Source organism: Girardinichthys multiradiatus, chromosome 6 (genome assembly GCF_021462225.1).
Source record: "Girardinichthys multiradiatus isolate DD_20200921_A chromosome 6, DD_fGirMul_XY1, whole genome shotgun sequence".
NCBI lineage: Eukaryota > Metazoa > Chordata > Actinopteri > Cyprinodontiformes > Goodeidae > Girardinichthys > Girardinichthys multiradiatus.
The window spans coordinates 16806711-16831110 of record NC_061799.1 but is presented as its reverse complement, the minus strand read 5'-3'; the positions used below and the strand labels follow the sequence as shown (position 1 = coordinate 16831110).

Here is a 24400-nt window from a genome sequence, read left to right as displayed (position 1 = left end):
CATTTTCAGAAATGCTTTTTCATTTTAAGAATGTGGCTGCATTGTTTGACTCATAAATGAAATTAGTAATCAATAATCCTATTTGCATTTTAATTTTCTTCTTCAAGACTGCACATTCTTTCACTTAATTAAAATGAAAAGGAAAAATACTTTTGAGATTTATTTTTCAAAATATGCCCCAGCAAATAAATACCAAAATTCAATTTGAAATGTAAAATTTGAAAATGAAAAAGCATTTCCAGAAATGCTTTTTTATTTTAAGAATGCGGCTGCGTTATTTGACCCATAAATAAAATTAGTAATCAATCATCCTATTTGCATTTGCATTTTCTTCTTCACGCCTGCACATTTTATGCGATAATCAAAAAGAAAACAAAGCAGACATTGCTTTTTTGTTTTCGTGGTCTGCCCGCAAAGTATTGCCCAGAACTCAAAAACGAAAAAGCATTCTGAGCTGCGGGCGCAGCAGAGTGACGTCAGCAGCCGCCCATCCTCAGCTCCCTGCTGACCGAGCTACCCATCATGTTCGGTAGGGGGCGCTGTGCACGCCTGCAGTGCATTACATTGCAAACGTGCCGAGAAATTGATTGAATTGCAGCAGGGCCGAGCTCAATGTGTGGCAGTGTCAGGCAGAACTGGTAGTTCCGGTGGCAGGCTGTGGCGGAACTGCCACAGCCTGCCACCGGAACTACCACCGGAACTACCACAGTCTGCCGCAGGGTGGCCGGGGATTCCGCGAGGATGCCAGAAGGTGCCAGACCGGCCGTAAAAACTTGCCAATGCGGTTGCCGCTGTTTTGTGGAAGCTGATGCTGATTATCGGCAAATGGGTTGTCATTATTGTTATAGCCTGTTACCTTTAAATAATGATTTCATTATTGATTATTATTTAATAAACAGCTTTAGACCCATAACATAAGGTGATTGTATTTACTTGACATGGAAAATAAATAGCACTATGTGTATGTGTGACGTGTTGAAAGGATGATGAAGATTTATTGCACAAACAGCCGGTTTATTATAGAGCACGAGCGGCTATTCTGAATCGTCACTCACAGAAAATTATAAATAAATGCTTAAAAACACGCTGGATGTCTCAGGCCATAAGGCTGCCACCGGAACTACCAGTTCTGCCTGCCACTGCCACAAATTGAGCTCGGCCCTGCTGCAATTCAATCAATTTCTCGGCACGTTTGCAATGTAATGCAATGCAGACGTGTACAGCGCCCCCTACCACACAAGATGGGTAGCTCGGTCAGCAGGGAAATGAGGAAGAGCGGCTGCTGACGTCACTCTGCTGCGCCCGCAGCTCGGAATGCTTTTTCATTTTTGAGTTCTGGGCAGTATTTTGCGGGCAGACCACGAAAACGAAAAAGCAATGTCTGCTTTGTTTTTTTTTTGATTATGGCATAAAATGTGCAGGCGTGAAGAAGAAAATGCAAATGCAAATAGGATGATTGATTACTAATTTTATTTATGGGTCAAATAACGCAGCCGCATTCTTAAAATGAAAAAGCATTTCTGGAAATGCTTTTTCATTTTCAAATTTTACATTTCAAATTGAATTTTGGTATCTATTTGCTGGGGCATATTTTGATAAATAAATCTCAAAAGTATTTTTCTTTTTCATTTTAATTAAGTGAAAGAATGAGCAGTCTTGAAGAAGAAAATTAAAATGCAAATAGGATTATTGATAACTAATTTCATTTATGAGTCAAACAATGCAGCCACATTCTTAAAATGAAAAGCATTTCTGAAAATGCTTTTTCATTTGAAATATGGTAACGATTTGCTTCCATACACTGCAGCCTCGTGTCCCTGTGAGAGAAAACATGTTTATCCTGATCACTTAAACAATGAAAGGAAAACATGCAGACTGAGTGAGCTGGGAAATTAGCAGCAACACGATGTTTGTGACAGCAATGAACAGTTTTGCTGAAAAACATAAACTATAACAATACCAGTGGGACTGCCAGTCATCACTGCACGGGCAAAGCTCCTCTAAGTGACACATCAGCTGAATTGAAAGCGTTCAGAATCAAAGAAAGACTACAGAGGGTGTTTTAGAAATGCATAATTAAAGTAATCTGTTATTAAAGTGTCAGTTTAATGAAATGAGCCATTTGATGTTTAAACAAGAGTGTTACATTCTTATGATGTATAAATCCAACTGTAAATTGATGTTAATGTCGAATTGATTCTCATGTCTCTGGTGAATGTTTGTGTTCCAGGTGTACAAGAAGAGAACAGAAACGGCTAAGAAGGAGTATCTGAAACAACTGGCTGCCTACAGAGCCAGTCTGGTCTCACAGGTACTACACTCATTCATTTATTTAGAGATGCACCCGTCAGAATTTGTGGAAAATTTCCACTCTCCATTTGTTTTAATGTCTGTGCTGCAGGTTTCGATTTTGGCCTATGTTGATTTCTTCATAAGAGCTTGAATATAACACGATATAAGAATGAAATTCAAAATATCTTTTTCCTGATGTGCCTGGTGTGCAGGTCATAACTTACTTATATCAGCAGCAGAGGCTGTGTCAAATTGCTGTGTGTGAGAACAACTGTAATAAAACACTAGTGATTACATTGATTTACATTTTGAAATGTTTTCTTATTTTTTGGGATTAGCACAGCTAGCTTTACTAATACAGAAGTCTCCATGTGTATTCCCTAAAAAGTAGACAAGCACAAGTGGAAAAAAGCAACCAGCTTTGCTGTAATACCTTAAGCCATCCTGTTATCTGCTTTAAGTCTTGCTCTCTCTCACTCTCTTGCAGCCTGAACTAATCACAGACTATCTCAACATATTTTACAGTTCACTTTTTAAATAGCTTCTAACGTTGAGTCTTTGTTCAGTAACAATTACCACACAGAAGAGTGTTGTCACTGTTACCTTTTAACGCTCAGGTATGTTGTGTTCACTGATGAGGAAATTATGGGATTTTCAGTTACCAACAGGCAGGGCCGATCAAGCTGAAAATGATCCTTTTCCAGTCACTGGCTGATTTCTTGTTGCGTTTCTATATTCATTTATGAGGTTCTATAAAGAAGAGCAGAGTGTGACCTAAATCTTCCTCTTTTGTTTTCTGCAGAGTTACAGTGACCCATCCGAGATGAAAGCCCCTCACTCTGCCTCCAACTCTTCCCCCTCTCCTACCTCAATGTTCACACCCAAACCCTCTGTTTATTCTGGTCTCCCAGGTCAGCACTCTTCCCCCAGCTCAATCACCCACCCTCACTCTCTCCCTGCCCACCAGCACCCAGGCATGTACATGCCGTACCCGCACCCTTCACACCCTTCCCACTCCTCAAGCCCCGGCCTCGGCCAGCACATACCCCCTCATCACCATCAGATCCATCCCCAGCTTCAGGCTCTGTCCTCTAGGGGGACAGTGCCACGGGCCAGCGTCCCCCACCAGGGAGCCCTGTCCCTCAACAATGTGGCGGCGGCATCCACCCCTCCTCTCCAGGTCAGCCCTCCTCTCCACAGTCAGGCACATCTGGGAGGGCTGCATAGCCCGCACCATCAGCACCAGCATCTCAGTGGGCACTCGCTGGGAATGACACACTCCCCTGCCATCACACAGGTCAGACCCACTGAATATGTAATTTTTTTGCTTTGTTTAACCATATATTTAACTTCAGTTGTGTTTATTTACAGTATTGGTCCAATCTAACATCTGACAAACTGCTAAAGTCATTTTTGAATTGCTGATGAGATTTGGGGGGAACCGTTCTGCCAGTCATATCAACATGAAACTAAATTGTCTAAAAATGTTGCATACATTCTGTAGAGACCTCTGTTTTCCCCACACTTGTTAAACCTAATCACTTCATGGCCCGTTTAACACTATGCACAGTTTCTATTGTGATTAAAACTAAAACAAGAACTGAAAACGTGCAATAAAAACCTGCCATGTGACCATGCATTTATAGGAGTAATACAACTTCATGTTAAACAGAGGTGCACCAATCAATCGACCAAGTCAGGTTTTCCTTGAGCAGCTCTGCTTCATAATCAGTGCTCAAAAATGATACATTTTCTCGTATTTATCAAAAGTAAGAAGTCCTACACTTTCAGTATACAGTATAAATGCACCAAAAAAAAGCAGGTAATTTGATGTACTATTTTTGAATGTCATAAAAATCAGATAACGGTTAGGGACATACGCTTTAATACATTAGTGGGAATAATCATGTTATTCCTTACGTTTTTGGTTGGATCTGGACTTAATATATCTTTTACAGAACCTGCATCACATTTTGTCCTCTTTTATGTGGAATCATCCTTAAAAAAACAATATAAGTTTTAGTAGGTCAGACATAAAAGCAATCTGGAAATCAGTATCGGCCCAGAAAAGCCTGATCGGAGAATCTCAAAAAAAAAGAAAAAATAACTTCCTGCCAGACATATTCCAAAAACTAAACAATGGAAAAATGTTGCATAAAAACCTCCTTTTTTGTAAGTCTTAATTATACAAGGACTAAAACTAGAACAAGAACCTAGTCCCAAGTGTCACATTAAAAACACCTGCCATGTTCACAGTTATGAGTGAGTGAATGTGAGCATATATTTCTAGCAGCAATGTTCATTTGATTCTCTTGTGCTCCAGGTTTTAATTTTTCCTAAATCTGTTGCTCTGGATTTATTAGAACTTTATAGCTTTATTTTTAGGACTTCTTGACTAATATTTTTCAGTACTGTTATATTGTCATGCATTTTAATGATTGCGATGTGTTGATATATGATGTGAAAACATCAAGTCTCAACAATCAAAATGAAATGCATGCATCATAGTTTTGATCCTGAAACACCGTGTCTTTGCCCTGCTGGCTGTCTCTGGGTTTTTTGAGATTGCTGTCTGTAATGCCAACTTTAAACTAGGATGGGTGATAGAAAATGTGATCTAAAGGGTGACTTTTTAGCAGGGAAGCTGAAGGTGTTGGAGCCGGTAACAATAGTAAGCAGTGTTACTCTGAGTCTCTTCCTTTCCTTCGCATTTCTCTGTTTCCATCACCCTGTGTGCATACGGTGGCACAGATACATTTTTAGTCAGCAGCCACAATGAGAACTCATTGGCAAATTCTCAAATGTTGATTTGTTGTGAACCTGTGCAGATTTCTAGGTCATAGGTTTTATATTTCTGCTTGAACATGTTACTGTCTAAAAACTCCTTAATGTGGGGCATGTTTAGTTTGAAAGAAGCTCGTCCCGGTGTGATCTTCTCCTGCCACTACCTATCTGGAGATACTTCCAGCTGCCTTAGAAAATTGCTGTTTTTGATGTGCATTTAGTAGATATAAATAAGAAAACACAAATCCAGCTTTTCACAAAGCCTATTTTCATATAAACGGTTTGGTGCAGTAGTATGTTTTTTTTATTAACCTGTTTCAGAAAGAAAGCTGGATTGGATTCTGGACTCCATGCAGTTCTTGAATACACAGCTGCTATGTGTCTTGCATCCTGATACTACTCTATTTTGTTTTCACTCTTACATATAGAGATCTACACTACGGGTCAAAAGCTTAAGAAACACTTTCTCAGTTAATGGGTCTCTTTATTTTAATGATTAATTAAATTGTAGATTCTCACCAAAGGCATCAAAACTATGAATGAACACACAAGGAATGATGTAGTAAACAAAACATTTGTATATTTTAGATTCTTCAAAATAGCCTCCCTTTGCTTTGATTATCGCTTTTCTCTCTTGGCATTCTCTCCATGAGCTTCATGAGGTGTTCACCTGAAATGGTTTTCCAAAGAGTCATGAAAGAACTTCCCAGAGCTTCATTGAGAGACGACCAAAGATTAATATTTCAGTCATCACAGCAAAGGGCGGCTACTTTAAGCAATCTAAAATATAGAACATAATTACATTTCTTTTACATTTTTGTGTTTGCTACATAATTGCATATGTGTTCATTCACTGTTTCATTGCCTTCAGTAAGAACCTGCGTACAACGTAAGTAGTCATAAACATAAAGAAAACCATTAAATGAGAAAAGGTGTTTTACAACTTTTGACCTGTAGTGTATATGCAAGGGTAAGCTCCAGGTGGAATAGGACTCCCAGCTCTGTAGAAGTGCACACGCCTCCAGATTGCACATAGACTTGTTGACCGAATGAAAGTGTGAGTTTTTCAGGCTGCACTTCAAGTGGAAAATGTGTTTATCAGCCTGTCAAAGAAAAGGCCTGGCATCGTGGGAGGAGGGAGGAGGAGGAGAGTAGTGTTGCATACGATTTATGAAGCAGTTCTACAATAGTCACAGTGAAACGCATAAAATATCTAAAGGCTTTACAGATTTGCCGTGATCCAGTCAAGTTGATGGGTCATGGAGGTCCTGCGGTCAGGGGGGTAACCTTAGTCTGGCAGTTTGTAATTAGCATTTTTCTCTTTCTGCCGTTAGCTTTGTTTTTTCTAGTTAAGGCAAAACACGATTTTTGCAGTGTTCCGGTGCGCCTAATGTCAAATGTCAAGCGATTTCTTGCTAATACAGAAATACTTTTAAAGAGGCCTGATGTTGAACGGAACATTTAACAAACAAATAGACATAGATAGAGATTGGAGGATAGAGGTTAAAATATCTTAAATATATATTAATGTTGAGGACTGAAACTTACTCAAGCTTACTTCCAGTTGTACCAATTTTATGGAGCAAGTTTAAATCCCTCATTCTCATAATCTCCTGTTGCTCTTCAATTTTAGAGAAAGAGTAAATAAAAAGAGAAGAAAAGAAGGGAGAAGAGTGAGAAGAGACAGTGACCGAGCTCCATTTTGTTTTTTTACTCTGGATGAAGAGTGAGAACTGATGGGGGAAGAGAGGGAGGGAGGGATAGACAAAGGAGGCAGATGGGGTCTTTGTGAAGGAGTGAAGGAGAAGAATTTATTCAACAATAGATGAATAGGTGAGGTAGAGGAGGAGAGGGGGACGAGAGTGGGGGAAGAACTCAACCACCTGCTGTCCTCTCCTTTCTCCTCTTTCACTCACAACGCTCAGATTAACTTCCCTTTCACTCCCTCTGTCCTTCTCTTCCCCACACAAACACTCACGTCTGCACTTTGTCGTCGCACGCCCTCGTTTTTCTGTCCCCGTTTCTACTGTCAAGTATTCTATGGTTGGAGAAACATTCACCTTGTTCTCCGTCTCCTGCTCCACCTTCCACCTTTTTATCTTCCCTTTTACCCCACCCACCTCCTTCACTGACTTCACAAATGACAAATTAGTAAGATGCTAAATCGTCCATAATTAACGCTGAAGAACCTACTATTGATTTGACTTTGTTTCACTTCGCTTACGATGTGAACATTTATATCCCTGTTCAACTGAAAGTGTTTTTTCAGAATAGGAAAGTATTAATAACCAGTGTACAAAAACCTTCAGCTGTCTTTGAACTCATTCAGGTTGAAGAAGATAACAGAAAACCCTCAAAGAAATCTGAAAAGTGACAAGCATTTAGCCCCTTTTACTCTGATTAAACTAAATAAAACCTGGTACAACCAATCGTCTTTACTAGTCATCCGGTTTGTAAGTATCATCCATGTGTGTGTAATTCATCCTCAGCATAAAAACAGCTATTCTGTGAATGCCTTTTGTTAGAGCACTCTGGAGGAGCTGCAGAGATTTACAGCTCAGGGTTTGAGAATCTGACTGCCATTAGTTGTCCACTGTGTAAATTTGGGCATTATGGAAGAGAGGCAAGAAGAAAGCCATTGTTGAGGGAAGTTTTGATGGCAAGGGGCGCAGCAAACAGGTGGAAAACAGTGGTTTGGTGAGATTAGACCAAAGTTAGACTGTTTGGCTTACATGCCGTGTCATGCTGTGGGAATGCTTTTTTTCTGCAGGGATGGAGAAACTGGTTAGAGTTGATGGCAAGATGGTTGGAGCTAAATACAGGATGAGTCTGGAAATAAAACTGCTTTAAGCTGCGAAAGACTTGAGGCTGGGCCAGAGGTTACCCTTCTATGACAAAGACCCTAAACATACTGCCAGGGCTATAACATTATGGTTTATATCAAAGGATATTCATGTGTTAGAATGGCCCAGTCCAAGTCTAGATCGATATACAAATGAGAAGTGATAGCGGGACTCAAAAATCAATGTTCTTCATGATAATAATATAAACTTCATAGCAGAATTCCATTGTTAGTGCTAGGCCAAATGTCATCTTTTATTCTCTCCCTCCAGAAAATGTAATGACCTTGTTTTGTTTTCTTTGTTAATGTCAGGGCTACCATCCTTCTCTCCAGTCTGACTACCAGTCAATGGGAGGAGGTATGCTGAATAGTGGAGCAGTAATGTCTTCATCGATGGAATACCACCAGCTCGGCCGTCATACACCGAACCACCACCCTTCCTTGGACTGGACCACTGAATACCATGGCAATGGGTTGGTATTAACACTGCAGTTCACAGTGGGTTAACATCTCTTCCTCTTCAGAGATATAGAAGTCCTAAGTGTATCTATGAAACTATATCTAGCATATTAAGCTTAAAATAAATGCACCTAACTTTAATAACGCTGTACATGGCACTTCTAGTCCTTCAATAGAGTCACGTAGCTTCAACATTACTTCCCGTCAACAGATAATCGGCATTTAACACATTTCAACCCCAAACTTTTGTGAGGTATATATATATTTCCTAGCTAATTATGCAAAAGTGAAAATGGCTGTAGAGTAAGAGAAAAATGGGAACCAACGCCATATTTTAGGGGCACCCACACTCCACCATCTGGGCACAGCCCTGCTTGAGTGGAGTTTGACTGATTAATTAATTATTTGTTTTCCTGAATGTTGCAAAGATATAAACTAATTCAATATAATTATCTGCAAAAAAACCAAAAACATTTTATCTGGTTCATCCCTTAAAGCCAGCAAATAAATAAAGAAATTGATAAAATTGATTGAAGTTATTCATAGACAAACAGTGATGAAGTATAAAGAAAACACAATAGACTATACCGTTTCCTCATCACTCCACAAAAATCTGTTGTGTTCATCTATTTCTCACCTTTTGGAAGCAGTAGAAACCTCCATAAGCTCTGCGTGTTTCGTTTGCTCACTTCGTTTGTTCAGACAGGCACAAAAAATTTTGTGTTATCATTTTCATTCAAATTAACTTTATCTAAGTAATTGAAAGATAGATGGATAGAAAGTTTTGTCCCAAGTTATTTCATAGATTTTTTCTCAATTATCAGAGCCCATTTAAAAAGAACCTCAGTTGCACTAAAAGTGCTGTACAGACAAATTATGAAGAAACATAGCACAATATAATAAGCTAATAGAAAAACAGTGCTCAAAACATATAAATGAATAAATACAGAATCCAATTAATAATTAAAAGTCATTACATAATACTGAACCACAGAAAAAAAGCATGCCAGAAGAGATTTAATTTAAGAAGTCTTTTGAATTGTTAGTTATCCTGAGCAGATCTCACTTAACCTGGCAGACTGTTGTAGCTGTTTGGAGCTTCGAAAAGATCTTCAAGACACTGTTTCACCAGTCCATGGTGACTCTTAAAACTAATAAGAAAAGGTAAAACTGATTTCAGCCCACTTACAAAGAGGTACAGTAATTCAAGTGCAGGAAGATATAGAAGTTAATCACTTTATTAAATTCCTGTCGTTATAACTATGCCTTCATCTTAGATAGGAACCTAACAGAAAGTATCTAGTCTTAATAACAGCGTAAACTTAAGTATTCAATTTCTAATCTGTATTAAAAATAAAACCAAGATTTCTCGGATATTGGATGGCAAAAAATCCCTTATTTGATTTCTGGTTTTAAATTTGTCTTTACAGTATATCGAGGAAATCAATCTCCTTTCAAGATGGTACATCTTGAAGACTGTGCTGTAGTAACCTAACAAAAAAAATGTTTTTGCTTGAATGGGCAAAATGATCATTAGTGAAGCAGTGGAAGGATATGTTGTGTTTTGTTGTTATTGATCCCAGCAATAGCAAATACAATTATATCATAACGGAGCCTAAAATCGAGCCCTGAGGAACTCCATAGCTAAGCAGGGCCACTAGTAAATAGTACCGGCCTAAGGAAACAGAGATGCTCTTGTTTGACAGATTGGGCAGAAACCAATTGAGCGTGTTGTCTTAAATAACCACACAGAACCACACAACTGTATGAAAATGTGGCTGTCAGGTCTAACAACTCTAAAACAGCAGAGTTACTAGAACACAAATCATTAAAAACCATTAAATGAGCTGTTGATGTTTTATGGCTGCATTTGACTACTTCTGTTAGATGCTGTAACATTTCCAAAAGACTATAAATCATTGTTTTGGCATTAAACTGAAATCCAATTATTTAAAATATGAGGTTCATGCTTTGCAGTAAACATCTACCTTTTCAAATGATTCATTTTAACTCTCTTTGTTTGTTTCCAGAGGTCTTCAGAGAGACAAACCTTTGTATCTGAGCTAATCTCAGGACAGAATGGCACCAGATATGGGCCCTTCTACTGCCACAACGGCACCTCCAACATTGAGTCGGCCTGGTACCGACTTAAACCCAATGAAATCTCCTACCACAAATGGACTCGCAGTGGACTTCAAAGGGTGAACTAAAACGTAAATTCAGCACTTAAAAAGCAAAACTCCAAGCAGAAGAAAATCGAATGAGCTTGTAAAAATTACTACTATCTCTTTAAAATATAACAGTTTTTGCAAAGTGAGAAACAACTGTTAGGGTATATCACTCATTGCTTAATTTTTCCCATTTCTGCTGAAAATAAGTATATGAATGGAAAGCAGTGGATAGATCCTGTTCTGTGAACCATGCTGTCTGGTGTAAATACTCCCAACATTTGAATATTTTCTGTCTTCACAGGCGTTTTTCATACCTAGTTTCTTGTTTTTACTGAGGATGGTGTTTATAATCAGCACCAGCAGGTTCTGTAAATCATCTGTAAATTGCTGTAACATAATTGGTTAAATGGACAATTGAAAGCCAGCCTGTGTTTCCCTACATTCAAAGCCAAAAGAGCACAGCATTAAAAACTTGATGATATATACCAAATATTACTCCAGTTGTGTTTCCCCTACTGACTCGTTAAATGATGATTCAAAGCAGTGTGGACTGAACTCTCCTGTGCTTAGGGTAATCTGAGAAGGGAACACGTTAAATACAGACCCCATTTTTGTTGCTTTATTAAGGATAAATAGGAGAAAACCCCCTTAAACCTTTGTTTGCTTGTTTATCCAGGCTCTAAATGTGAATAAATGTTTAAGATTAAATAACTTTCATTGTCCTCTTAAAGAAATCTAAAGTATTTTAGTCCCTAAAATGATAAAATGTTACACATTTGTTCGTTCATAAAAAAGAAGTACTCCTTTGTAAGATGTCAGGTTCGCTTCCTGGCATATGTCTGTTGATAATACAGATTTGGATCCAAGCAGCGTGTGAGTGTGTGAGGTGTTAATAAGACCGCAGACTGGCTGACTGGTTTGCATGGTCTCTTTTATCATCTCTATTTCTCTGAGCTCAGAGACTATTTAAGAAACTGTAACTGTTGCCGGGTTGGCTGTGTTATCATGTTTTTTTTTTTTTTTTTATCAAACGGAGGTTTGTTTTTGTGTTTATGATATTGGAAAGAGGCATATCTGTGTTGCTCTGTATCTCTTTGTATTCATGTGTTTTTTTGGCAGATGAAAGGACTCTGGGCATCAACCATGAAGATTTTCTTATTTTTAGATTCTAATAATGTGTTTGAGAATAAAGTCAGTGCTGCACTGATGTGCAGTCATTACTTCAAAACACGTTTCATGTGTATTACTGAACAGTTGGCAGTATCTTTATCTGACTGCAGTCGGATATTTGTACATAACCTTACTGTGCCTTGTACACCACACCTAACCCACTCAATTTACGAAGCCTTGTGATTCAAAATGAAACACCTTTAGTAGTGTTGGGCTATAAAATAATAATTTTTTTATTAAGCGCAGAAAATGACAATAACAATGATAGAGCTAGGGATTAAAATTGAGAATGAGACAATGCATGTGGCCTGTCAGGCACTAGGTGGGGTCACCATTATTTTTGTATTTTTACAAGTTGGGGAAGAGATTGCCATCAGTAGTGTGAACCTTATTTTCATTATTTTATTCTGGTATTGAAAATGTCTTGCACTCTTGAAGAGTACTGAAACTAAGTTTAATACATTAATATATTGCTTGTTAAGAAAGTGTAATTTTTATATTTGTCTACTTGTAATCCAAAATGTCCCACAATTTGTGTGGGAAGACTGTCGTGATAATTATTGGAACCGTATAATACAGAAAAAGGTATTGTCCATATCACACAGCTCGATCTCTAACCTGAAATATAGTTTACCAGTACTTAATAGTGGTATGATAGTAGTGGTATTTTAAACAATCCAGGATATTTGTAGAATAAATCTGAGATCATGAAATGCAGTCCAGATTCCTTTAAAAACTGAAATTGTTCTTTAATAGGAATCTCGAATGAAATAACAACTTTAGGGTCATTAGCTAGCTTTGGTGTAAAGCCATGTTTTCTCACAGTGAATTGCACCACATTGGGGTGTCAAAAGACACAGGAAAAACTGATTCAGTCCTGTGATATTTTTTATTTTTCAAGAGCCCACGTTGTCCATTAACACAGAGGCACCAAGCGCATAGAGTTAAATCTCACATATCAAAAACAACAAGGCATTGTATTCGTCAATTAATTTGAATGACATTTACAGAGATGTGATCGTTGGGTGACCTCAAGATTTGAATGGATTATTATTCTTCAGGTCACCAATTAGAGTTTCTATTAAAACCTTCCCTGTTTTGTCTTTTATTTCAATGTTTCCTTACACTTTTTTCTCCAGGTATAAATACAGTAGGACAATAATGACTCCATTTACATGGAGTCCTTTTAAAAAAACATAAACAGAAATTCATACTATACATTATATTAGTATTGCTCCCTGCTGTCTTTGCAAAGGTGGAAGACTGTTATCTAAAGTTATCCAAAACCAAAAAGCTTTTCAAATAAATATTTAGAATTATTTTGGTTGTGTCGTTGCCCCTCAAATGCGAACAATTTTTGCTTTTAGCACATAAACTTTAGGACAGATATTAACGCTCTTTCCAGAAAAGCAAGATATTTACCTCACAGGTTTGGTTTCTCTCTATATACAACCAGACAATGTTTAATTAATGTCTCCATAATCAAGTCGTACTCTTTGGAAAACAGAGAAAATTGTAAATAAAGGTCACGGTGCGTTGATAAAATAAGCGTCCATACTTTTAGAAATGTATGGAACTCGTTAATTACAGTTGGAAAACTAAAAATGACCAACAGCTGTTTATGTCTTCTTCAACTTTATAGAAGTAAAACAATCTAAACTCTGTAATGCTAGGAAACACCTATTGAAGTTTTTTGGAGAGTGTCTTCAGTCAGAGGCTTCTTCAGATCTGCTGTAAGACGGAGCGCTACAGGAGATCCTTCCTGCCCACAGCCATCAGCATCTACAACGGCTCTTTGAGGAAACCTTCATAATGAGCTACAACAACATTTAATTTCCCTTTGGGATTATTAAAGTATTTTTGAATTGAATTTGAATTGAATTGAATAAAGGATCGACATCAATATCGACTGCTTTTTCTCCATTCGCTGTTCCGTGAGATGTGACCTGCTAGCGTATTTTCCTCTCCAGTGCTGTGGGGGGCCGGTTTGATGTCTTTTCTGGAAGAACCAACCTCAGCTTTCTCCTCGGTGAGGAACCTCCATCTTCTAACAGGTACTCCTGCTGCAAGAGAACAGTCCCTCCAGCAGCTGGTGAGGATTCACCTTGTATGGGCAGATCAGGTACTGATGTATCCATTACATACATACCTGCTGCCTTCATATATTCTCCTGATGCTCCTACTTGAGGTTCTTCAGTTTGAGCTACACCCTGCCCAGGCAGCATTTTAACAGTAGATATATCCTCCACTATAGTTTCCGGTTCAGGACCCTGATGGGTATCTCCAGACATCTTGTCTTGGCCCTGTTCAGGGTGGTCGCTTTTGGTAGAAGGTGCTTGTGATTCAGTTGTTAAATGAAGCTGACCCCTCCCAGTCTGAATGTCTTGACCCTGTGTTAGATCAAGCTTTAGTAAAGCTACAGATGCAGAACTGTCAACCTGCATCTGGCTATGACCCAGTGCTGCTGGAATATTAGCTGGGTTTACTGAGCTCAGGACAGGATCTTCAGGTTTTGAGCTAAGAAGCGAATCTGGGTGTATTCCACCTGCTTGCAAGGGACTGGCCTGTACTGTCTTAGCTAGAAGAGCAGGATTTGAGGACCTGATCCCTCCTGAGGGTTGTCTAGTGAAGCTTTCTGTGGCACCGCTTGGAGCTATGTTAAGCCCACTCAAAGCTACACCAGGAGCAATGGGATTAGTCAGACCACCAATGAGCAGTGGATTGGATCCTGAGGCCACGGTGTTGAGCAAAGCATTCCCTGCTTGAAGAGTAAGGCTGCTGCCAGGTAACTGTGAGCCAGCTGAGCCTAGCAGGGAGAGGTTGGCAGTACGATTCCTGTCAGGGGTACTGAAGGAGAAAGGATGCTGATAAGTCAGCTTAGCCCCACCCAATGCCAGTCCAGCTTTCTGATACTGGAGAGGCTGGATTTGTGCCTGTGCAAAGACAGTGGTGCTATCAGCTGGCTGGGAGCTGTCTGGGTGTTGGTTCCTTTCCTGGTCAGCTTCTGAACTTTTAGCACTTGCTGATGTACTGCTTTTTTGTCCTTTGTCTGTCCCCACACCTGTTTTGGAAGACTTTTTCTCTCTGCTATTCTTGTTTTTTTTGCCAGATTTCTTTTCTCCATCCTCCTTTTCACCTTTTCGATACTGTCTTTTCTCTCTACTCCTCTCAGAGCTTGTGTTCTCGGTGTGGCCATGCTCATTTTTCTTCCTGGGATGGACTTTCCTTTTTCTTAAAGGGTTTAAGTTCAATTTGACCTTAAGTGAGCGGTTGGACTGGACTTTGTGTCTCCCGTCTCTGCTTTCCTCATCGCCTCTGGGAGTTTCCACCACCTCTTCCTCCAGCCTTTCCTTGCCTTTATAGGTCCTCAAACTTCTCAGATCAAACTTTACATTTCTTGTTTGTCTTTTTAGCTCTGTGTTCTTCATCTTTTCAGACAGCTCCCTTCTTACCTTGCCATTCACAGCGAAGGCGTCTTTATGGTTGGAGTGAGACCTCCTGTGTGTCATGTCCTGCTCTGGTGCTCTGTATGTCGTGTGGCAATTCCTGCAGTGGGAAGTCTCATATCCTTTGGTCTTTAATTCATCATCAGTCATGTAGTTGTCCATGTCTCTGTCAGCCTTGTGGGGTGGCAGGTGGTCTGACGTTTCTCGCAGTAGATGAAAAGATGAGTTTGTGTTGTGGGAAGGAAACTTATTAGAGATATCCCAGCTGGAATGTTGTTGCTGAATAGCTCCTCTCCTTCTCTCCTCTTCCACTCTCATCTTGAATTTCCTTCTTTCTTGGTCATCCTCAGTCTCAGTTGCTTTATTTACCCACTGACCCTTTCGCATTTGGTTTGGCATCTTCCCATTAGTGTTGTAATGAGGACACCAGACATAGCCACCATTTTCACCAGCCCTGGACCTAAAGGCATCACTGTGGTGATCCATCCTTTCATCCAGTGTCATGGACTCTTTATTCCATTGTTGACTGCTGTTGGCTTGCAAGAAAAAGTCCTTCATCCTCTCCTTAGCATCAACTTGATTTACATGGTTAGCTACTGTTCTGCCTTTGTCCATGTCCTTCTTCACTCTTTGACTTTCTTTCTTCTTCTTCCTTCGAGATATTTGGTAGCAGGTCAAGACTACAAGAAGGGTCAAAGCAACTCCTCCTGCAGAGAGACATGACTGGAATCAGTAGCAATTCACATCCTGAATTTTAGTTTTTGAGATTTGTTACTGCAGGTGATGTTTTACTGTTTACCACAATGACAACTATCATTACGTTTTGTAACACGGTTTCTCAAACATTTTTTTAGCAATGATCACCTTAGTAAATAGTAGATTTTCCCAGAACCATTGCACTGACAGACATTTTATGTATACAGGTACAACATAGTGGATTATTGCACAATAGTACAATAGTATACATTAGTATTGCACAATAATAAGAAAGACCTGAGTTTGAATACATGCGAGAGCCTTTCTGTGGGGAGCATGTTCTCACCATGCATGGGTGGGTTCCTGCCACAGTCCAAAACCTGTTTACCTGTCCACAGTGTAATCTGCCTCTTATACATTGACAGGAGGAGATAGGCACCAGCCACCCCCTGCAACCCTGCATGAATTAAGTTTGTATCTAATTATTCCTAGCAGCACTGTTATGGGATTAATAATCTCCATCTCCCAGTAAAATGGAGAGTGTAGCAGTAAAGCTGTTTGCTTTCACAACTAAATATATATCATGAGTTATAATTTTTAAATAAATGGTGTGCAGTTTAGAATAATTTCTTCTTTTTGTCCACTCTGCTAGTTTAATGTCTTTGGATATTGTTGCGCTGTTTTCTGCCCCAGCTGCTCCTATAATCAGATGAAACCTAAGTTGTGGCTTTAAGCACTGCATGTTAAAATTTTATATTAATGATGGTTTATTTTCCTACAGTTAGCAGATGACAGATGAGGAAACAAGTGAAACGTGGCATCACAATTTGAAGCAATCTCTGAAACTCCTTTCACTTTAAAAGCTAAAAGTTGCAGGAGGAAAATCCTCACCCCAAATTGGGACTGAGCTACAAACAACCAACAAAGGAGAAACATTGGTTTCTGATAAGGATTAACAACACTGCTCAGAGCATAGCTGGAAGGCTTTTAATTTAAGAAATAATATGATGTCCTTTTACAATCAGTAATAATGTGTTAGTGCATAATAACTAGCAAAAAAACATAGAAAATGACCCGTATCAAAAAAATTATGTGTGCCTCAGCTCTTTATCTATAGCAATGTTGGTGATGAAGCACCTAAAGATGCTAGTATACATAGCTGGAGGTCATGTCTTCAGGTCACCAGTCTTTGAAAGATGAAGCTCCAGCAACGATTACCGTAGTTCACATGGAAGAACTGTGGTCTGGAAGTCCTCCACACAATTCTGAATTGTGTGGAGGACGAATTATGGGTTATACGAATATGATAGATTGAAAATGGATAAACAGTAAAACGGATGTATTTTTTTCAGATCGTTGTATTATATCATAAACAAAAAACGAGTTTTAGCCTGATCACTGGGCACATCGATAAGCAAGTCCATCCAACTGGTTTTCAAACTTGGAATTGGAACATGACTGAAGTAAACTGAGAAGCTATAAGAAGCCACTAGAACTTTTGTTTAGTTTGTACCACCAGTTAAACCAGTCTAAAACTTCTTCCATTGGACTTCTTTTGTGAGAGGTTCTCATGACAAAGATGTTTAATGAGGTCATCTTTTTTGGCTGTAGCTGCACATCACAGTTAATTCGCTCATATTTACTTTGCAAATAACTAATTCCAATATTTTTTCTGAGTACCACAACAAGGCAGCCTAAGAACCTGTACAACTGTTCCAGAACCAACAGGTAAACAAATGTTCTTTCCCAGTGCCGGTTAACGTTCTGACCTAGGAAGCAGATGACTGCAGTGATAGCCAGGTCGCGAGCGTACATCTGAGGCGTCACGCTGCCTCTGGCCCCTATCTGAACTGTGATGTTCCGATTGGATGGGATGCAGTTGGCTTCAGTCAGCTCCAGCACCGTGGTCACAGCCGGGTTGTCTGCACTCACACACACCATCCGTCGACCATTATAGAGAGTCTGAGGACAACGAGATCAAGAGACGTTAGTTGTTAAGAAACCTGTGGGCTGTGATCTTTATTATTGTTTCACAAATGTTGAGTTTACATGACGTTGCACATGTGGAGAGGGAGGTTATGGACCTTGTCCGGTTCCTGAATGAAGCTTGAGAGGACGGCAGCCAGCTCTAGCAGCTCACATGTGCAGTTCCATGTATTGAGGTCCAGGTTCAGGTTTGACAGCCACACAAGGTAGGAGAAAGCCTCAGAAGGGACATAACTCAGACGGTTTCTGGAGAGATCCAGACTTCTCAAGCTGACTAAACCTCGGAAACTAAGAGCACAAGAGAGAATTATTTCACAAATGTGAGATGATATAATTTCAACTCATTAAAAAAAATATAAAAAATTGCATTGCCTGTTCCTGTCCAGAAAATCTATTAAATTATCTGAAAGGTCCAGAGTTTCCAGACTTCTGAAGTCATTCAGAGGAAAGGATCCAAGGCCCAACCTGGTGAGCAAGTTTCCCTCCAGCTTCAGGTTCAGCAGAGCCTTTGTGCCTGTAAACCAACCAGCCTGGATCTGCACACATACAAACGGAGTACATGATTTCTTGGATGATTTACCTCTGCAATGTCTTGTTTAAGAATGCAGTCTTTACTTTCAGTCACCATGAAATGAAATACTCGATTCGCCCTGCAAAGATACGCACAGTGTTGATATGGTTGTGGCCCAGTGCAAGAACTTCTAGCTGGCTAAGATTGGTCAGAGCTCCACCCTGCAGAGCCTGGCTTGTCAGGAGATTGTGATCCAACAGTAAGGTGTGGAGAAAAGGAAGCTTTCTGAAGGCCTCTTGACTAAGTTCTGAGATGTGGTTGTTACTCAGACCTGAGAAACACATATGCAGATCTAAAGGTTAACACATCCTGTATGACTGATATACACAAATGTTATACATTGCCTTGCACAAAAAAACATTTTGTCATGTTACAACCGAACACTGTAATGTACTGTTTTGGGATTTAATGAAATAGACCGACACAAAGTATAGAAAAATGGTAGTGCCCATTCTTCTTTGCAAAATAGCTCAAACTCAGTCACATTCGATGGAGAGCATCCGTGAACATCAATTTTCAATTCCTGGCACAGATTCTCAATTCGTATAAGGTCTGAACTTTGACTGGGCCATTCTAAAACATGAAGCGTTTCATTGTTTCTTTGGCTGAATGTTTAGCATTGTTGTCCTGCTGGACAGGGAAACACCGCCCCTTTTTCAAGTCTTTTGCAGATTTTTATAGGTTTTCTTGCGTTGTATTTAGCTCCACCAATCTGTCCCCTGCAGAATCCGCAAAGCATGATGCGGCCACCTCCATGTGTTAACGTGGGAATGGTGTGATCAGGGTGATGTGCATTGTTAGTTTTCTGAGTGGGACCTCTTATAGCTTTAACAAACAACGTATTTCAACATACATTTTTTTTCTTGAAGTCCAGAAGTAAAAACCTTAGTCGTCTTGTCCCCACAGATTTAAAAACAGGTTTGATTTCCTTCTACTTTACAATCATGCAATGCTTGATGTTGGTCTCTCACATAAAACCCCACATTTGACGTTTGTGGCTGCAATGTGACAAAATGTAAAAGAAAAATGTTCAAAGAGTATGAATACTTGCAGTATCTATGCAAACAACCAATCAACATTCGTTCTCACCTATAACTGTGACGTTCCTGAGGTCTGACAGCGAAGCAGGTTGCACCACAGAGATGGAGCCCTCTGTCAGCAGCAGAGCCTGGGTTGAACCTGCAGCATCTGCTCAAAGACACACAAGCGGTATCAACCAAACACATGTCCATTTCACACTCTGAAATGGACATGTGTGACAAAAACAGTGTGTGTTGTACCAATGATGTTAGCAAGTCTTTGACAGATAACTGCATCCTTAGAGCAAACCGCACAGGAAACAGGACATGATGGAAGACGCTGGGCTTTGACAACTGACAGCAGGAACATCAGCAAAATATCTGGAGACAAATTAAAAAATCAACTTAATACCTGATGTTAGCTATATCTATTTTACTTTCAACTGAACTTAATGACATTTTGCTGTAAATGTTTATCAAAATTATGAAATAGAGTTACAGTAAAATAGACCCCCACCCTTAGGGGTGTACTCACAGGTCATGGTGTGCTACAGAAGATGCTACATGATGATGAGGCAGCATCTCTTCCACAGGGCTGTCACCCAATACAGCTCCTTCTTTGTCACAATCATCATCATTGGTTTAATCTAAAAACACAATATGGTAACACTAGAAATTATCTCTTTGCACAGCTAAAAGTGTAAAAAATGTCCTGGAAATAAACATGCTGATGAAAGCTGTTTGAAACCAACAAATGATTTGTCATTTGAACTGTAGAAGACGTGAAGCCTTCATGGAAAAAATCTTTAGGTTAGGCTTTTACTAATAAAATAAACAAAATATTCTATATTTTCAGAGATTGTACAAAAAAGTGGCATCTCTCAGGGTCTATTTGTGTGTTACACTGCAGTTGTACAGGCATTTCTAACTGTAATTTGAATATTCAAATCAAGCATTTAAACAAAGAAGATCAAAGTGTGACAAAGTTTCTGTTGTGTTGCTAGGCAGAAAAACAGGATGCAGAGTGATGGTTGACAACCAAACACCGAAGCAAAATGAGGCCTAATGTGTTTCTGCTGACGCTCCTTTACTATTAGACTTTCTCTCACTGAGCTGTATGTTATGATGAATGGGTTTGTGTTACTCTGCAGGTACATACTATTACCAGAGCCATCATAGTGACCACAAAAAGCTGTTTTCTTATCACAGTGTCACATCTTTGCATTATTACATCTAACCACAAGGGATGCATTTAACCCACTGAACAAACCTAGACAGCTTTACTGACTGAGATAGCAACAGTTTCTGTCAGATGTGTGCTCACTCATCATTGGTATGAATTTCAAATTGAATTTAATGGTCATAAAACAGACTACTCGAATCGATTTTGTTTTAAAAACGGGTGCAGTAGTTTAAATTAATGAGTTTTCTCCACACAGATTTAAAATTATACAGACAGCCTTAAGCACATACACCCCCTTTAATATTTGGTTCAATATTTTTTTAGCAAGTTGCAAGTTGATTACTCAACTCATTTAGATTGTTTGGTTTTCTTGCGTGGATTTGACTTTAAACATATAGTTCATACATTTTCAATGGAAAAACTTAAAAACCACCAAGGCTCAAACTAATCATAAACTGAGAAAATAATCATAAACAGTGAAGTGAGTTTTACTTCAACATTGACTGAGACGGTGCCTACTAAGAAAACAAATACACATCTTAAAGCTCCAATGACAAATGCACTTGCAAATGGACAAGTCAAATGCTTTCTAGTGTAAAAACGTGATGAATAAAGGACAGATGTTTTGAGCTATATTACTCCAGTGACAGGATGATTGGGAAGAAGAACCACAATGCATTCCAACAGTCAAGTATGGTAGTGGTAGCATTATGTCGAGGGTTTGCTTTGATGCTAGTAGTATTGATGTGTTGCACAGGTTGGGTGGAATAATAAAGAGGCAGACTTCCAAATTCTTTAACTTTACATAAAATTAAACAGGTAGATGGTTGAAACTTGGACACGGTTGATGCTCCAAGCCAGCGATTTGCCAGAAGCTAGTAGATGGCTACAGAAAGCCTGTAGTTTCTATGCAACTTGCTAAAGGACATTTATTTACAACAAATATTATTTATGGTCAATGTATACATCAAGTCTGCGCTTATAATTCTGATCATGTTTAGATTAGAGAAAAATGCACAATAGATTCAAACATCTGTATCCAGATTCATTACAGTTGCATATTGCATCTGACCAGCCCTAAATGTCAACATCCCTGGACAGGTCGCCAGTCCATCGCAGGGCAACATAGAGGACAAACAACCAAACAACCTAAGGGCAATTTAGAGATATAAATTAACCTAACAGTCGTGTTTTTGTAGTGTTAGATCCAAATACATCACCCATCACCCTGTTGTGGTTATCTGTTGCACATCGGTGTTGGGTGTCTTCATTGCATCACTCTCAAAATACACAAACTGCAATAAGATGATTGAATTGAAATACCGGTTGAGCCCACATCTGCATGTCTGCACCTTGCTTGCACATAGAAAGAAAACACCACAGAAACAAAGGAATCTATTTATGAGGTCTATAATTCTCTACTATGGTGGAAAAATAGTTGTTAATCATGTCTATTTAGTAAAATAGGACCAAAACAAATTTCCATGGATTACATGGGGTCATAAAAAACATTCTGTTAATATATAACTCTGCCAATGATGTGCACATAGAGGATTACTGTATAAGGAGCTTTGCAAGTGATAAATACCAGATGTTTGGGGACAATATGTGTAGATGATAAATGAGAATATACAACAACCCTAGGTGACAAGATGCAACATTAATGTTATTGATTCCACACCATGATCAAAATAGATGAGAACTTATTTTAACAAAAAACAAGTTTGAATCTTTTGTTCTACGACGTTTTGTAGGCTCTCTTTACTTCAGGTTGAATCTGCTGTGATGTAGAGTTCTTGTTTCACATCTTTGTTTAAATAGTTGTATTTAGTTTTTCTCCTGACATCTTTTTTTTTTTTTCATTTTCTTTACACTAAAAAAACGCAGAAATAAAAACCCACCACACCATAGATGAGAGTCGTGATTCGGGCATTTGGCAACTAAAAATGATATCGGTAATCCCAACTGATGTAAAATAGGAATGTTTTATTCTAATTTATAGTCAGACAGCAAAGAAAAAAGGTAAGGTTTTTAAAGTGTACTGTTAAGCCCAAAAGTATTCACACCCCTAGCACATTTAAGTTTAGAGTAATATTTTATTTGTCTAAAGTTTTTCTTCTGACTGGAAGTAATATTTATGTTTTGGAGTGGACCAGCCAGAGACCGGACCAGAATCCAATAACAAATCTGTGGAGGAAGCTAAAGCTGAGGGTGATGTCAAGGAGACCTTCCAACCCCGAAGACTTGGAGGTCACACCAGAGATAAATCATCAAAATAGCAGTGGAAACATGCAAAAGCTGGTCAGCAATAATAAGAGTTTTATTGTTGTATGCCAATAAAGATTTGTCTTTTGGTTATTGAGAAAAGCGTAAATATTATTTAAAATGCCATGTTTTTTTTTTTTATGTTACAAAACTGATACTCCATTCATATTGTTTTGTTACTCTTTTAGAGGTGCCTGTCTTTCCTATCAGAAACAAACTTCTTGGTTGAATAAAAATAATTTTAATGTGAAAGTGACAGGGATATGAATAATGGGTTTCAGTTGTAATTGTGGACGATTTATAACCGTTTTTGGCTGAGCTTGATAGCTGCTCTACAGCTTTGCCGCTTGTTTTTGACATTTCCTGTAATGTACTTCTTTCTATACGTTTCTCAGCTTTGTGGTTTATTGGGGGCATCTAAGAACCAACTTCCTGTGGGCTGAAAGCACTTGAAAACCTCACAGGAGACCAGAGTTCATGTTTGTCTGTTTTATTTTTCAGCAAATCTCAAAAAAGGAAGTGAATTCACATTTGGACTTGGATTAAAATTATTTGTCTTTGGTAGCTTGGAAGATACATTTTAAATGTAAAACATTATTTAAACTTTCAATTTTCCAAGGATGCACATTACCTATTAGGCCAGCACAGGCAAGACTGGGAGGAAAACAATGTGCTTTAGATGTTAAAAACTACTCGGTCTGTTTGCAATTCATAATCATTTTCAATGATTCTTTGTTTAGGAATTATATTTTTTACTTTACTAACGAGTACATTTCCAACAATCAAACAAGTTCTTGAACTTAGTTAATAATCTTCTTTGCTTTTATGTTTTCAGATACTCAAGTATCATCAACCTGCAACTGTAACATTCATAAGGTTATTTCACTTCTGTGCTTTTATGGAAGCTGTTGAAAATGGCCAAGTCTGATATGCATCAGTTTCTAAGCATGAGGTAAATACAGGGTCTAGGTTTTACCCAGAGCAGACATCCTTAACGCTTGAAAATCTTAAATCTTTGCTTAATGAGGTTTATTCTATCTATAAGCTGTCAGAGACACAACACATGTTTGTCAGTCGTTACCATGACCTCAGTGACAAACATTGTGAACATGGACAGTGTACCCAAAATGCATCACATTTTCTGAAATATCAAATAGAGCTTTAGACTTAAAAGTACAAGCATTTTCTGCCGATATCACATAAACTGTTTTTCTGTCTGAGCTATCTACTACATTACTGAAGACAATGAAGATCGCAGGGCTCAGCTTATTTTTTGATCATCATTCAAAAAGATACAAACTGCTTACCTTTTAAATTAAAACCCAAAGCGTCTCCCTCCTGCTGATTACTTGGTACACCCCATACTGCTCCATGAGTGAGACATGCAGGTCTGACGGCAGAATTAAAACTCAAATTTTCTTAATTTACAGGTTGTTCCAGAGCTCTAAGCATGTTTGGTGTATGCGTGTGTTGAGTTTGGGTTACCTGGCTGGCTTCTGAGCATGCTCAGCAGAGC

At 38.8% G+C, this 24400-nt stretch overlaps 2 protein-coding genes across 4 annotated transcripts in view; one reads left to right on the top strand and one right to left on the bottom strand.

Moving 5' to 3' along the window:
• tox (thymocyte selection-associated high mobility group box) overlaps window positions 1-11776 on the top strand; it is a 61830-nt gene extending 50054 nt beyond the window's left edge. For all 3 annotated transcript variants that reach the window (XM_047368316.1, XM_047368315.1, XM_047368314.1), the window contains 4 exons: window positions 2231-2311; window positions 3095-3589; window positions 8231-8391; window positions 10408-11776. In XM_047368316.1, coding sequence (XP_047224272.1) covers window positions 2231-2311; window positions 3095-3589; window positions 8231-8391; window positions 10408-10444 — 774 coding nt within the window. In that variant the 3' untranslated portion in view covers window positions 10445-11776. The remainder of the gene's footprint in view (window positions 1-2230; window positions 2312-3094; window positions 3590-8230; window positions 8392-10407) is intronic.
• Window positions 11777-12588: 812 nt separating this feature from the next.
• Window positions 12589-20681, bottom strand: lrrc53 (leucine rich repeat containing 53). The gene is made up of 8 exons (XM_047367957.1): window positions 19972-20681; window positions 19698-19817; window positions 19507-19605; window positions 18513-18688; window positions 18219-18382; window positions 17945-18134; window positions 17630-17822; window positions 12589-15871 (listed from the first exon to the last, which is right to left on the bottom strand). Exons 1-8 carry the CDS (start codon window positions 19976-19978, stop codon window positions 13668-13670), a joined length of 3153 nt encoding a protein of 1050 aa, XP_047223913.1. The 5' UTR covers window positions 19979-20681; the 3' UTR covers window positions 12589-13667.
• Window positions 20682-24400: the final 3719 nt, after the last annotated feature.

Coding starts and splice junctions, on each gene's coding strand:
- lrrc53 (XM_047367957.1), bottom strand. Junction 18,689..19,506: donor CAGGAACGTCACAGTTATAG/GTGAGAACGAAT, acceptor TGTGTTTCTCAG/GTCTGAGTAACAACCACATC. Junction 18,135..18,218: donor GATTTTCTGGACAGGAACAG/GCAATGCAATTT, acceptor TTGTGCTCTTAG/TTTCCGAGGTTTAGTCAGCT.